At 49.2% G+C, this 15,499-nt stretch overlaps 1 protein-coding gene across 1 annotated transcript; it reads right to left on the reverse strand.

Annotated features, from left to right (window-relative positions):
• Window positions 1-342: 342 nt before the first annotated feature.
• On the reverse strand, window positions 343-10,222 carry nmt1b (N-myristoyltransferase 1b). Its single transcript, XM_079475715.1, has 12 exons — window positions 10,132-10,222; window positions 9,968-10,052; window positions 9,708-9,852; window positions 9,370-9,488; window positions 9,064-9,155; window positions 8,854-8,970; window positions 8,596-8,766; window positions 8,409-8,517; window positions 1,330-1,500; window positions 984-1,151; window positions 727-864; window positions 343-652 (listed from the first exon to the last, which is right to left on the reverse strand). The coding sequence occupies exons 1-12, from the start codon at window positions 10,176-10,178 to the stop codon at window positions 632-634; spliced, it is 1,383 nt and encodes a 460-aa protein (XP_079331841.1). The 5' UTR covers window positions 10,179-10,222; the 3' UTR covers window positions 343-631.
• Window positions 10,223-15,499: the final 5,277 nt, after the last annotated feature.

The following is a 15,499-nucleotide window of genomic DNA, read 5'->3' on the forward strand; positions in this document are numbered from 1 at the left end:
CAAATTGTTATATTATAACCAAACAAAGACCGGAAGTTAACCTCAGGCCAGGCGCGTGTTGTGGAAGTTATGCAAAATCTCGCCACAAAATTAGCAAACTGCACCTACCCCAACCCTAAACCTAACATTACAATAAAAAAAACTAGTAATTGACTATTGTAAGCGTGACAAACATTATGAAGTATTGAAGTGTGCATGTCCAGGGGAGGAAGCTGAATCCCTTCTAGCCAAAACCGATGAAACCCCAGCCCTCAATGTAATGAATTTAAATGCATGCGCATATCCATAATTAGGGTGAAGGTCAGGCATATCTAAAGCTTAATTTAAAATAAGAATCAGTTGGATCCGTTTGCAAAGATTTATTCACAACGTCATGGTCACCAGTCAGAATAACAAAGACCAGTCTTTATCAAAGCCTAAACTCATAAACAGACTCACAAAAAGCAAAAAATATCCAAACACAATGAAATGATCCCGGTTGCAGAAAAAGCCTAATACTTATCAAAACAATAACATATATCTCATTTTGTATCTTGATTTAAACTCTAACAACCTTTTTAGAGAAGGGTGATGTTTGATTTTTATGGGGGGGCGACCTCTGCCGGCAGCAGGATGTGGCACAAAAACAGCATTACTTCAGCACAATGGCCACCTGAAATGTGAAACCTATCATCAGTTTTCATTGTTTTCCCCTTTTTATTTAAAATGTATCGATTGTTTAATCACCTTGTCTGTGGCTATGTCAGGACATCTCCAGTTATAGAGGTAATACTGTTTGCACACGTCTCCTATTCTGAACTTGAGTGACTCAAAAAACGTGTTATTGTCCATTATATCCATTGCAGAGAACACATCGTACCCCTTCTGAACAGATGAAAAAACACAGTGAAAACATTTTTTTTTAAAGATGCAATCTACAGGGAAATATCATGTGGTGTATAGATTAGCTGTATTGTTTCAATAGCAAATGTCCTTTGACTTACTGCTTTACAGATGATAAGGATATCCTCCATCAGCTGTTGGAGTGGGGTGGCCTTGCTGATACAGTAGAGTGCACAAGCTGCCTTCAGGCTTTTATGCACAGGGTGGTTCAGAACCGATGAGGGTTGTGTGTAGAAACTCACCATGTCAGAAATGGGACCATTTATGCTCTACCATAGACATGTGGGTGGTGTTAATAGAAGACATAAAATCTACATAATTATACTTTTATCTACCCACACAACCAATTTCATAATTTTTTAGATTAATTCATATTTAGTTTATTGGTCCTGAAATATTGGGAACGCTTCAAAAGATTTTTATATGGCTTTATTGTATGATACTGACCTCTACAACGTATGTATCAATTACAGAGTCTTGAGGCAAGAGCCAGTGTTGAACATCCTCCTGAGTCAGAACAGGAGAGAGATGAAAGGCTTTTAGATGTTCTCTCAGAAGATCATGAACCATGGGTACATCCTCTTCGATCATGGGGCGTAGGCCTGCGGTTTTTGTTGTCTGGTGTTGTGAAACGAAAAGGATTGAACTGACGTTAGTAGTGGAAGAAAATAATGGATTATGGCCAAAATTCACAATACGCATTGTTTTAAAGCAACGTAATGTTATGTGTATAATCTCTAAAGCTAAACAAAACACTTAGCATGGCAGGAACATGCTTACTTATGCTTTGCAAAAAATAAAATAAATGAATGCATCTAACCGCTTCTTCTCTCCATGCATGTATTTAATTGTCTTGCTTCTTTCTTTTGAGGAAAAACTAAATAAGATATTTTGAAGAATGCTGCTAACCACACATCATTGTCCCCCATCGACATCTATTGTATGGACATAAATACTCAAAATATCTTCTTTTGTTTTTCACAAGAAAGAGTGATATACGGGTTTTGAAGGGCATAAGGGTGAATACATCTCAATATAATTTTTATTTTTGGGCAAAATAATCCTTAGACATTGCATAATAAACAATATCAGCTGAATTATGTATTGAGTCCCAATTTTGCACAATTTCTATTAAAAGAAAATAAGTTGTAATTCTTTATGTTGTTTTTATATTAAATTATATACATAGCAAAACCTATAATTTTACAGAATTAAAATGACAGATTTTCCGTATATTTGAAATACCATAAAAAACTGTTTGTTTGACATTGACAATATGGCAAAAAAGGCAGTTACAGAAAAAGAATGCAAATTTACAAGGAAAAGAAGAAAACGTCCCGGTTACGTATGTAACCTCTGTTCCCTGATGGAGGGAACAAGACGTTGTGTCGAAGCCGACAGATGGGGTTCGCCCTTGAGAACCAATCGTCTCTGACTATTTTGAAAAGGCCAATGAAATTGGCGAATGAAATTTGCATGCCGGGCTCCGCCCCCGGATATCCGGGTATAAAAGGGGAGCCGGCGTGCTCATTCATTCACCTTTTGTGCTGAGGAGCCTGAGAGCATCTCGTGACTGCTGCAGCGGACGGCTATTGTCGTGGCAAGAAGGACACAACGTCTTGTTCCCTCCATCAGGGAACAGAGGTTACATACGTAACCGGGACGTTCCCTTTCTGTCGGTCTCTCGACGTTGTGTCGAAGCCGACAGATGGGGTTCCTATGGAAAACGCCACGGCACTAGCCGCGTCACAATCTCTAGCGAAGCGACGTTGACCGGCCTGGGCGAGCCACACGTGAGCGCTATCGCGAAATTTGTAACCTTCCAGTGGGCAGGCAGGGGCTCCCAGAGCTTTTGGCAAAGATGAGTAGCCCCTGCCCTCTGCCAACTCAGACGGCCCCATTGGCGAGGGCCATCCAGTCGTAGGGCTACTGGGTAAGCGCTGTTCCTTCAATGAGGACGTGCGCTACGGAGACCACTTCCCACCCTAGGGGGGAATACAGTGGAGACACCAACATGGTCTCACCAAATAGGGGAGAACTCATGGGAGGTATGTGCGGAATGCCGCAAGGTGGATGTCCACCTGGGGAGGTCATGGGTTGCCACGCGGGGAACCATCTCATGACGACATCTCAGACGGAACCACCCTAGTGGGGGGTTACTACGTGTGGGGCACTAGGTCCGGTTAGAGCTATATGTAATAACTCAGCTTGATACCCGGCCATAGGCGGCAGGGCTGCTCCGCCGAGCCCGCCGCCCTGAGTGCTATTGATGGATGGACGGACTGCCTATTCTTCACCCTTGGGGAAAGAAGGGAGGCAGCCCATAGCGCACTGGTCCACCTCAGAAGGGGAATGGCGCTATGCGCAGGCGTACGCCCCACGACTGCTGGTCTCACCTGCTGGCAAGACTCGAGCTGCCGACTCCCCACGGAGGTTGTAAGCCTCTGCGAGGTATAGCGTAGCCCAACCCGCAGCTCTACAGATGTCTGCCAGAGAGGCGCACTAAGCCGATGCCCACGAGGAGGTCACACCCCGAGCGGAGTGTACCGTCACTCAAATGGGCACGGGCTAGGATCGGCACGCCGTAGTGACGGCGTGTGCGACCCAGCGCTACAACTCTCCTCGGATACAGCACTCCCGTTGCTGACCTCCATAACAGACAAGAGCTGCTCAGGGCCTTGAAGCCCTCAGTGTGGTTCGAGTAGAGGCGCAATGCGCTTACTGGACACCCCACGTACAGGTTGGGTCTTTCTCCCGGTGTGGGAGCGCCTGCAAGTTCACCACCTAGTCCCAAAGGGGGGCGGCGGAACTTTGGGCACGTAAGTCGGCCGGGGTCTCAGGATCACGTGAGAGTCACCGGGCCTGAAATTTGGCAATCGGTGGACACGGAATGCTTGCAGGTGCCTCACCCTCTGGATGGACTCGAGCCCCAGCAGGAGAGCCAACCCCCCTCGCAGAACGAGGAAGGGGCTCTCGGCAGGGCCCGAAAAAAGGGGACCCAAAGGTCTACCTTAAGGTCCCAAGAGGGTACGGGGCGCGGACGAGGCCTTAGCCCCTCGCGCCCTAGAGGAACCTAATAATCAGGTCATGCCGCCCCAGAGGCTCACCAGCAACTGGTACGTGCTAACCGCGACAGCGGGTACCCACGTTCCAATGTGGAAGGGGAGATTACTCCCCAGCCTCTCCTGCAATAGGACAGCACGTTCCTGAGCGAGCAATTCCGCGGGTCTTCTCCTCGAGAAGAGCACCAGGACGAGAAGGGGCGCCACTTAAAGGCATCCAGCCTTGTGGGCATGGCCCTTGCGTGACAGTCTCCACCACTGAGGGGGGTAGGTCATCCAGGAACTCCTCGTCCCATCCAGGAGCCAGACCCAGAGGTCCGGCTCGAACGCCACAACGTGTCCATCCCCTGCGAGTAGGCCCTACGCCAGGGGATTTGGCCAGGGGGAGTTGTCGTCAGGAGTATTAGCTCCGAGGACCAAGTGTAGTTGGCCCCGTAAGGCGCAACTAGCAGCACTTGATACTCCCTTCCCAGACCTTGCACAGGACCTGCGCAATGAAGCTCACTGGGGGGAAGCGTAGTTCCGCTTGTCCCGCGGCCAGCTGCGCGCTAGGGCCTCCGTGTCGAGGGGGGAGCCTCGACCAGGGAGTGCCCAGCGGCACTGGGGGGTGTTCAGGGAGGCAACAGGTCCACCTGTGCCCGCCCAAACCACACCCAAGCCGGCCGCAGTGGTGGAGTCGTCACTTCGCACGAGGTGTCAACTGACGAGAGAGCGCTTGGCTGTCTGGTTCAGGACACCCGGTGGCGTGTGACCTGCAGGGGCCTTGCCACCTGCTGTCTCCACCAGGGGTGGAGTCGTCACTTCCCACGAGGCGTCAACTGACGAGAGAGCGCTTGGCTGTCTGGTTCAGGACATCCGGTGGTCATGTGACCTGCAGGGGCTTTGCCACCTGCTGTCTCCACTGGAGGCTGCGCGCTAGGGCCTCCGTGTCGAGGGGGTCCTCGTCCAAGGAATGCCCAGCGGTACTGGGTGGTGTTCAGGGAGGCGACAGGTCCCCCTGTGCCCGCCCAAACCACACCCAGGCCAGCCCGCAGGGGTGGAGTCATCACTTCCCACGGGGTGTCAACTGACGAGAGAGCGCTTGGCTGTCTGGTTCAGGACGCCCGGTGGGCATGTGACCTGCAGGGGCTTTGCCACCTGCTGTCTCCACGGGAGGAGGCGTTTTGGGCGAGTTGCGATGACTGCAGCGAGCGAGTGCCACCCTGAGGTTTAGTACGCTACGCCGGTCGTGCTGTCCGGGCCAGTATGCTGGCTCTGCACGAGAGGCCGGAGCCTCATCAGTGCAAGCAGGACAGCTAGCAACTTGAAGGCAGTGATCTGCCAACGCAGGCGGGGGCCCGTCCAGCGACCCGACACTGCGCGCCCATTGCACACCGCACCCGCACCCCGTAGGGAGGCGTCTGTCGTTCCACGACCGGCCTCAAGACCTGCTCGGGGTTAGGATGCGACGGCAGCAGGTGTAATGACGATACGCCTACTGCCGGTGCGCCACGCTCTCCAGGGAACTCATCTCTGTAGTCAGTGCTGTCGCGGTCCCATGTGCGTCAACCCGAGGGGGACAGGCCACCCCCGAGGACACCATGCCCAGGAGCCTCTGAAACTGATTTCAGGGGACCGCTGGCTGCTGCCTGAAAGTTCAAGCAGCTCAGCACTGACTGTGCGTGCTCGTGAGCGAGCACGCCGTCATGGAGACAGTGTTGAGTTCTCTACCAGGAAAAGGGGGAGCTCCGCGCCAGGGAGAGCTGCTCTCTTTTTCCCGGCTGACCCGTTTACTGACATGCCAGCCCCTCGACAGTGCCGAGGGAACTGTACATGAGAGTATGCGGTCAGTTGTCATGAACCACTCCTGGCGTCTGACAGACACCAGGACGCGCTTCTGCGCCTCCCGAACGGCACCCTTGCAAGGTGCTGCTCAAGGTATGCAGCGACCCCTGGTTTTGGGGATGATGAAGTGCGGCTGTCGAAGCCACTGGACATCTCGGCCGAGGGGACGGTTCGATCGCCTTCGCCAGAGGGGTGGCAGCCCCGGCCTGGAGCACAGGAACATCCCTGCCTCTGCTGAGGTAAGAGGATGCCTGAAGTCCGGCGGAGGTCTGGCGAGCTGGATCGAATGCCGAGACGGACCACACTCCCAGCCACCGTGATGGTTTGAAATGCTAACCAAGCACCCAGAGACCTCACAGGGGGGGCTGCGATCTACTTCATCAACCCGCGGGGGTTGGTTCAATGACTAGCAGTGCTGTTCTCCCCGGGGGGAACGGCTCCGCTAAATCACCTGCCAGGCGATGGCGCAGCTCGACGCACCGTCGAAGCGAGAGTGCTGAGGGCTGCTTTATACTCGTCATTGCGTGCCGCCACGACGCAACGTCGAGTTGCCGAACACCATCTTTCAGAGGGTGAGAGCGGCTGCAAGTGGGACCCAGAGAGAGACCTCTCCTTGTGAGAAGGCGGGCACTAGGCCCCCGAAGGGGCCCAGAAGGTGTTTGGGACGCGGCAGGGACCGCCCCAGTCCGACCATCCAGCAACCCAGGCTGGGTCGGGCCCGATGGTTCAATCTCTCTAGGTGGTCCTTCTCTTGACGTCCTCCTCCGGGGGGCCACCTGCGGGGGCACCAGAACCGGAGTCGACGCTGGAGAAGGCCAGGGCTGCTGGGGGCAGACCACGTGCGAGACCTCGACGGCCGAAAGGCGGCCGGGTCACAGCAGGCCGGTCTGTTTCTACACTGTCAAAAGGCTGCTGGAGCAGTCCTTGACAGCGCCACCAATCAGCCGACCTTGCGAGAGGGGAGTCGGGAAAGTGGCCTTTCTCGACATCGCCCCCCTGCGCAAGATTGGGTCCGAGGCATCTTTCCGGGCCACTGATGTGGACATCGTCCGACCCAGCCTGCGCTGCCACCGCGGTCCCCGGAGGGCCAGTCGGCGGCGGCACTACTTGGGTCGGTCTTACCCCGTGGGGCTCTCTTTAGTGCCCTGGCCTGCAGGAAGGCCATGCGTAAGAGTGGAGGCAGCTTGGTCCACGGCACTGCCAGCCTCAACACCAGAGATGTTGAGACCTTACATGCCCTGGACGGTGAGTCTAGGTCAAGCCCCCCAGGTGGCCGCCGTCTGCGGATACCCGCGACTGCATGCTCCACCCAGGGTGCATTGACATAGTCCCTAGCTGCCTCCCCGCCCCGAGGGAAGAGAGGGCGATAGAGTCAGCTAGACGGAAGCGCGCCGAAAGGGACGCTCCAGGTCTTACTGAACTCCTTATGCAGCTCGGTAAAACTTGGCACTTGAGCCGGGCCCAATGTGCGAGTACCCAGCCGCGAGCACCAGGGCTGCACCGCAACCCGACGCTCACGGCGGTCCGAGCGAGCATGGCTGACATCTTGACGTCTGCTCTCACCTGTGCTCGACCTCCCGAGGGAGGGAGCTTCAGGGAATCGCCAGAGTCTGATGCCAGCAGGTCGCGCTCCGATGTTGCAAGAGACACCTCATCTCCACGGCTCGTGTCCGAGCGCGTGGCTGAGGAATAAGATGGCTTAGGACCATCCTTGGGGACCTGCTAAACAAGCGAGACGGGGCGCGAGCGGTCCGCGAGCCGACCGGCTGACGGATTAACGCTCACGATAATCCCCACATCACCCTCGCTGCTCGCCGCCGCTGACGGCAAGGCCGTAGCCGCTGCGGTCACAGAACGGGAAGCAAACGAGGTGGTGGCTTGCTCTTGACAGAACGTAGCCAACGTGACGCAACGTCTGAATAGCCGTCCGCCCGCAGTGACGCAACGTCTGACTAGCCATCCGCGCGCAGTGACGCAACGTCTGAATAGCCATCCGCGCGCCGTGCGGGCAGGACGAATCCACGAGGCTGCCACAGTGATCGGACCCCCGAACACTTGCGGCAACCACCGTGTCCGTCCCCGTCCTCGATGAGTGTACTGCACCCAAGAGATCAGCGGGCGATGCCACGCTGAGGAAATTGCTCTTTTAGAAAAATACCTCAGGAACTGCCAGGACGCCCAGGGGAATCTCCGCTGCACCGCGTCGTAGAAATCGGCAATTCGAAGAATGTCATCAGATGCGAAGGCTCCGAAGAACAAAAGGTGAATGAATGAGCACGCCGGCTCCCCTTTTATACCCGGATATCCGGGGGCGGAGCCCGGCATGCAAATTTCATTCGCCAATTTCATTGGCCTTTTCAAAATAGTCAGAGACGATTGGTTCTCAAGGGCGAACCCCATCTGTCGGCTTCGACACAACGTCGAGAGACCGACAGAAAGGGAACATCATTTTACGTTTGTACAGTGTAGTCAATTTAATGATATCAAATGCAACTGTTGGACGTAGACTCACAACTTAATGATATAACATATACATTCCAAGATTATTATTATTTTATTATTTTAAATTCCCTTGTTAAATCGGACCACAGCTCGATAATGTTTAATGTTAAAAAGTGTCCCACAGAAGGGTGCTCTGACCTCAGGAAGCCGGTTTAACTTGATGGCACGTTGCATGGTCATCTTATTTGTCAGAGATGAGAAATTTATCTCAATCAGCTTGCGTGGGTTCAGAGATCTGTGCCAGGACCTTTTACCAACAATACAGAAACATTTGTTTAAATGATACATTATCGTGATTAAAACAGTTGTTAAAGCTCTCTCATACCTGGAGCTTGCAATGGGCTTCGGCAGAACTGCACTGGTGCTGTAGATCGCTTGAAATATACCCTGTTTATGAACCTGTCTGGTGATCTCCTTGATCAGGACTGGTGCTACTCTTTTAAAGCGAAGCTTTTTGTGCACACACAGGACGTTTACTTCCACCATTTTCATCTCTCTGTTGAGAATTAGTATTTGTTATTTGTATCAATACAAAAATGTATTGAAATGTCTTTAATCGACAGAGAATATTAGGCATACTTACGTGTCAAATATTTTTACAGTGGCAGGAACGGCACTTATAAATCCCACTAGTTTTTGACTCGAGTTTAACCGGACTCCACAATGCCATTGTGACTGCCAACCAGGAGGGCAAAGAGCCCTGAATCAAGTCCATAAAACATATTGAGAAGGATTTACATGGGTGACTATACATTTTAGAGCCAAGTATTGAAGTTAGTTAAGGCTAACAAACCAGAGCAAGAACTGTGGAGTGTAATGGAAGCGACGTGTGTTGTCATCTTCATCTATGTAGTTTTCATTAAGGAAGTCACAGAGTTCTCTCACCTACAACACATACAAACACAACAAAAGATGTTTTAAAGAATGCTGATAAACAAACAACATTGACCCCCAATTGACTTCAGTTGTATAAACACAAAATCACTCAGACATTTCTCAAAATATCTTCTATTTTGTTGCACAGAAAAAGAGTCACATGAATAAATGATGATTTGTTCTTGGGTGAACTATCCCTTTAGGGTTAGGACCTACTGCTCACCTGGTCCTGCTTGTCCAGGTTAAGGGTATCCCAAGTGAAGCCCTGTGGGAGTGAATAGGGCTCCTCGCGAACACCTGACCTCTCTGATTCTATCGGCCCTTGTGATGTCACTTCCTCATCTTAAAGAGAATACATTTTGTTTGTAGTTCTGAACCAAATACAGTTAGTATTTATGCTTTGTTTTCCAGATATCTTCAAACAAGACATGTTTACTTGAAGATCAAAATGACAAGATATTCATTCTTGGTTTCAGTGAAATCTAACATTAATAAATGAATAATCTCTCTGAATCAGGCTTCAGGGTTACCTGGTTACTTTTGGTGCACTGTGGAGCATACCTATTTTAGGGACTGGCTGGGTATCCCAAAAGTTAAATTTGTGTCCACGAGCCTCCTGGAGGGTCTTTGGAGGCCCCTGTCCCAGAGAAAACAGGTGTAGGGCTTTCTGAATCTCCTGTTGCTTCTCTTCAGGAAGAGAGACAAGCTGGAAACAAATAGAACTGTAGAACTGGGGGCTTCAAAAAAATCTATTTGTGTATTTTTGCAGAAGTTTTATAACAAAGAAGTTCACCCACACACTGTAAATAGATTTCAATTACCATTTCAAAGGGGTCCCGTGGTCCCTCCTTAGCCCATGTTTGACCCTTGTTTTTCTTAGCTTTTTTCTTGTTTTCTTCATCCAAGCTTTTAAAAAGTATAAAAATAAGTGCACAAATACATAACTAATTTAACAATACAATTTGAGAAAGAATACTGCACTTACAGGCTTTTCTTCTCCGCCATGCAAGTTTTTTCTGGCATTGGAGCCATCAATGGTAAGACCGTTCGGTTGTGTAGTTATGGGTGTTTGTGGTGTAGGTGCTTATCTTAATGTGCAGTGAGGGCCGAAGAGAGACACCCACCCTCCATCATCAGCATCCACCAATCCCCTGTCATCCACACCCTCACACACTGATAGTTTATCTCTGCACACCACTTCAGCTAAAGTTTTAATATACAGTATTAAAGTAATAAAAGGATAGTTCATCCAAAAACGGTCATTATTGACATTTAACATCAGCCAGAGCCGTTGAGAGGGAGGCAGTTGCGTCAATGGAACAGTTTTTTTACAGCAATGGAGGTTCATGGAGGGTCAGTTATTGAAGGCAGTTTTCATTTCATAACGACTTTATTTATTTTTTAAATGTTTCACAAAAATGTATCTTTATGTAGATCAGTACATATAAGGATAATGATGTTTAACCAACAATTAAGTTTTGCACCAACATTAAGAAGTATCTGATATCAATGCTGGTATTAAATTTACATTTACTTTTAGTCATTTAGCAGACGCTTTTATCCAAAGCGACTTACAAAGAGTTCGGGGAGCAATAAGTGATATGTCATAAAAGAGCAATAGTACATAAGGTGCTAATACAAAGTTACTAGTTTCAACAAAAGCTAGATCACTACCTGTTAAGAGAGGGTTAGTGTACTTTTTAATTTATTTAACCCGTTTTACAAATGTTTTTCATTGTAGTAAAATGCCTAAAATAGCCTAAAGTTTGCTGAAATAGGCTTATGGGTAGTTGACGAAGAAACCGCAGATTTGTCCTATGCATTGATTCTACTATAAGCAACGAGTAAAACTAACCAACATTCACCTGTCTGCAATCTTCTGATGCAGAGATACAGGTACTGGTATACGGTTGCTAAGGTAGGTTTGATTGCTAAGGAGTGGCTTTGCGACTTCCAACTGATAATACCAAACCCAAAAGTGAAACGAACCAGCCTCATGTCATTACGATGTTCTGATGCATGGATGTAGGTCTTCCTAAATGGTTGCTAATGCACTCTGTTTGGTTGCTAGGCAGTGGATTTGAAGATGCCAATTGATGATACATCAACTGCGACGAGTCACCCCTGGCGCAATCAGCGTCGCCATGGAGACGGAGGAAATCAGAACGGCACACCTGCCGATCGTTACCGCTGGAAGCTACTTCTCAGCGGCTATAAATGCCGCTGACGCAAGACAGAAGGTGAGCAACGTCTCCCCACACATGAAGGTATTAAGAGACGCTCTCTTGTGTCGACAGGAACGGGCGAGTAACGACTGGCAGGACCGCTAATGTACAACCCGGAAGTGCTCGACTAAGACGCCTCACGGAACTCCCAAAGCGGCTACAGCGAGTGAGACAAGTCACCCTTACCTGCCGCCACTGGAAGTTGGCACCTACCTCGTTTTCCTCTCGTCTCCCTTGAGACATTCAATAAAGGTTGCCCTTGGGGGTTGTTTTATTGCACTCTCGCGTACGTGTTGTTACTTCGCCGGTCACAACTGGTGGAGGATGCGGGCACATACGACGAAGCTACGACACGTACCAAGACGATTACAGCTCAATCTTCTGTTTTTCAGGACGCATATCTGCTCTCTCTATCCGGCTACCATGGAGGAAATCATTCATCGACTGGCCGAGGTGGTGACGCGCCAGCAACGATTCTCGGAACAACTAGCCATGCGTCAGCAGAGCACCGACCGAGCCCTAGGGATGATGAGAGACGCCGCGGCTACCGGGGTGCCGTTGCCGGACGCGGGAACCACCGCCCATCAGCTACTGACTAAACTCACCGCACAAGATGACAGAGGCATACCTCCATAGGTAATGGCCACCGAGGAGATGTGGGATAAAGCCGAGTGGGCTAGAATACTGTCCCCACTTCTGACCGGCGAAGCCCAGCGGGCCTTCTTCGCCCTACAACCCCCGGCCAGCGAGAATTATGAGACCCTGAACCAGGAGATCCTCTCCCTGCTAAGGCTGACCCCAGTCAGCGCCCCCCAACAGTTTCACCAGTGGGCCTACAACAAACCGATACCGGAGAGAGCCCAAGCTGCCCAACTAACAGGGCTGGGACATCTCTGGATGCTAACCGGGGAACCCTCCAGGTAGCACTCCAGGTAGCCGAATGAGAGGTGGTCGACCGTTTGCTTCGTTCCCTACCCCGACAGTATAGGACGTCGGTCAACATGCGGGGACCTACCACCATCTGTAAAGTCATCGAGGCGGTGGAGTTGGCAGAAGCAACGGCAGCCCGGGAGGCAGGAGAGAGATTGATAGCGCCATCCCCCGGAGGATAAACCCAGCATGGCGACCTCCGGAGGGCACCTCCCAGCCTGTACAGAGACCCCGAGCCTCTACGCCCATGGACGAGCCGATGTCTACGGAGCCTGGTTCCACCAGACGCCCCGCATCGTTGGCGGGCTGTGCGGCACACCATACCGTGCCATCTGGGGCTCCACAACGAACGGAACCGGGTGGACGGTCGACCCGTTACCGCCACCATGGACTCTGGTAGCTCGATTACTCTTGTCCAACCCAGGATAATTCAACCTCGTACTGGTGGTAACTCCATAAAGAGGTTCTGTCAGAGCTGCCCTACCTGCCAACAGAAATCAGCCCAGCATCCTCCCCCCAGCCCGCTCATTCCACTTCCAGTGATTGAGGTGCCCTTCGAGCACATAGGGATGGACCTGGTAGGACCGCTACCGAAGTCTGCCCGGGGACACGAGTACATCTTGGTTGTCGTTGAATATGCAAACTGATACCCAGAAGCCATACCCCTACGGAAGGCCACGGCAAAGGCGATCGCCAAAGAGCTCTTCCTGATGTTCAGCCGAGTGGGCATTCCCACGGAAGTCCTGACTGACCAGGGAACGCCATTCATTACCCGGCTGATTGCAGACCTCTTCCACCTACTCAAGGTGAAACAGCTCAGGACATCTGTGTACCACCCCCAGACGGACGGACTGGTGGAACGCTTCACTCAGACCTTGAAGAGTGGTGGCATAGAATGAGCGCAACTGGGACCTCGGTTTAAACCCCGGTTGACCATCGCCTGTCCTCCTCCTGAACTGACGCTGCCCCTCTGGACTCTGTTACCGCTTCGACCGACCCCAGCCTGTCCAACTACCCCCACATTACTATTTCCGAACTTGGCTCGATTATGACTCTTGTTTGACTTTCGCCCTTAATAAACATTTAAGTTCCACTTACTCTTGGGGCTCTCTCTCTCTCAGGTCGTGACAGAAACTCTGTTTGTTGGGCTGTGTACAGTACTTTTCACCTGTTAGACTCTTTTCATGACATCATTTCGTCCGTGTAAGTCAGTTAAATTCCAGATGAAGATCTTTCTGTCATGGTAAATGTGGTCAAATCGCTCAATCCTATCTACGTTTAATGAGTTCTTTCAGTCTCCAGCAGTTCCTGTAAACACAGTTGAAAAATATTTTTACCACCAATTATAAAAATAACATTTAAATAACAAAAGTCCTTTAATAGTCTACTATGACACCCAAAATGTTTTCCCCAAAGGCAGTTCTTGCTAATGTATTTGTGCACACATAATTTATCTGCCTCATGTCTTTAATGTCAAGTTGTATTTTAATTGTAAGAATAGGATGTTTGAAAGTCTCGAAACTATCAAGGTCAGACTGGCCACGGTCACATGTACCAAATGATTCTAAATAAATCTTGTTTTCTTTAAGTATTTTCTTGTATCTCATATCTGCAAGAGATAGAGGGGTTTGGATATGTGCTGAGGATCAGGCAGCTTGAAATAAGGGGGAGATCAGATAAATTCTTATATTAAAAACAAGACTTAATTATACTTTTTATAATTTTTACTAATATTTTTACATTTCTTCTAAAGTACTGTATTATGTCAGCAGTTGAAATCATTTTTATAAATGTTAAACTTAAAAAAGGAACAGAGTTCATTTGAAATCATCTACTGATTGTCGACGCATTTATGCCTATGGTTAATTCGATCTGTATAGCTTTACCAGGGCTGCCGATCAGGCAGAGGAGAGGAGATCATCAGGCTGTAGCTGGGGTGAACTTAGGGGCGATCCGGAGCTGGGGTGAGCATCAGGCTTTACTGGAACTGGATATCTCAGTCCCTCACATATACACCAACAAATAGGCAACATTTTAAAGGCAAAAATTTCCACTGATCCAACAAGCACCAATGCTGTTTGTGAAACAGTAACCGTGTCTGAAATTCACTTCCCTATATATAGTGAATGACATTTAAGTTCAATTAATGGGGAAGAAATTAATGCAAATGAGTGACCGGCTACACTAAACATAAACAAACACCTGCTAACAAACACCTATGCTAACAAACAACTAAAATAAATGGTAACAAACAGCAACAACAAAAAAACAACTACTAGTAAAAAGAGTACAAATAAACATGGGGTACATGGTGGAGAGTGAACGCTGGCGCGACTCGCTGCCACTGCTCTCCGATTGTTTGTTTAATTTTGGGCTTGTTAAATTTTCCTACCCATTCAAAGGGCCATATCTTGGATCTACTTTGCTGCTTTGGTGTCACTCCTTTTAATTGTACTGCTTATGACCTTCACATTTCTGATCATAAACTTATTTCATTTAATGCTAAGGTGACACTGTTCAAAACAAAACTGTTACGTAAAATCTCTTTCCGTCACATCAAGTCCATTGACCCAGCAGCTTTAAATTCTGGTATTGCCAATCTTCCCAATATCAACTTCACATCCTTCCCTGATGAACTGCTCAGTCACTATGATTGTGGCCTACACCATCTCCTCGATACCCTGGCCCCAATAAAAAGATGGTTTGTTTCCTTTTCCCAATCTGCACCCTGGTTTACTTCTGAACATCGCCAACTGAAAGCTAGAGGTCGCCAACTGGAGCGCCTCTATAGAAAAACTGGTTTGCACATCCACAAACAAATGTTTTTCATACCCATTTACTTTCTTATAAAGATTCTCTTTCCACTGCAAAGTCTAACTACTATGCAGATTTAATCAGTTCAGGCTCTAGTAACTCTCAAGCACTTTTTTCACTTCGTCCACCTGTTTCTCTACCACCTCATTTTTACTCCACTGACTCCTGTAATTCTATAATGACATTTTTTACTACTAAAATTGATCATATACATCAACAGGTATCCCCTCAGATCGCAACCCTTAAACTATCCTCTGATGTTCAAATATCTTCTTGACATCATTTATCTGCTTTCACTCTCCCCTCTGCTGCTGAAATAACTAATTTTGTTCGCAAATCTAAATCATCAACTTGCCAACTTGATCCTCTCCCGACTACATTGGT

The sequence above is a fragment of the Barbatula barbatula genome (genome assembly GCF_947034865.1).
Source record: "Barbatula barbatula genome assembly, chromosome: 16".
Classification (NCBI taxonomy): Eukaryota; Metazoa; Chordata; class Actinopteri; order Cypriniformes; family Nemacheilidae; genus Barbatula; species Barbatula barbatula.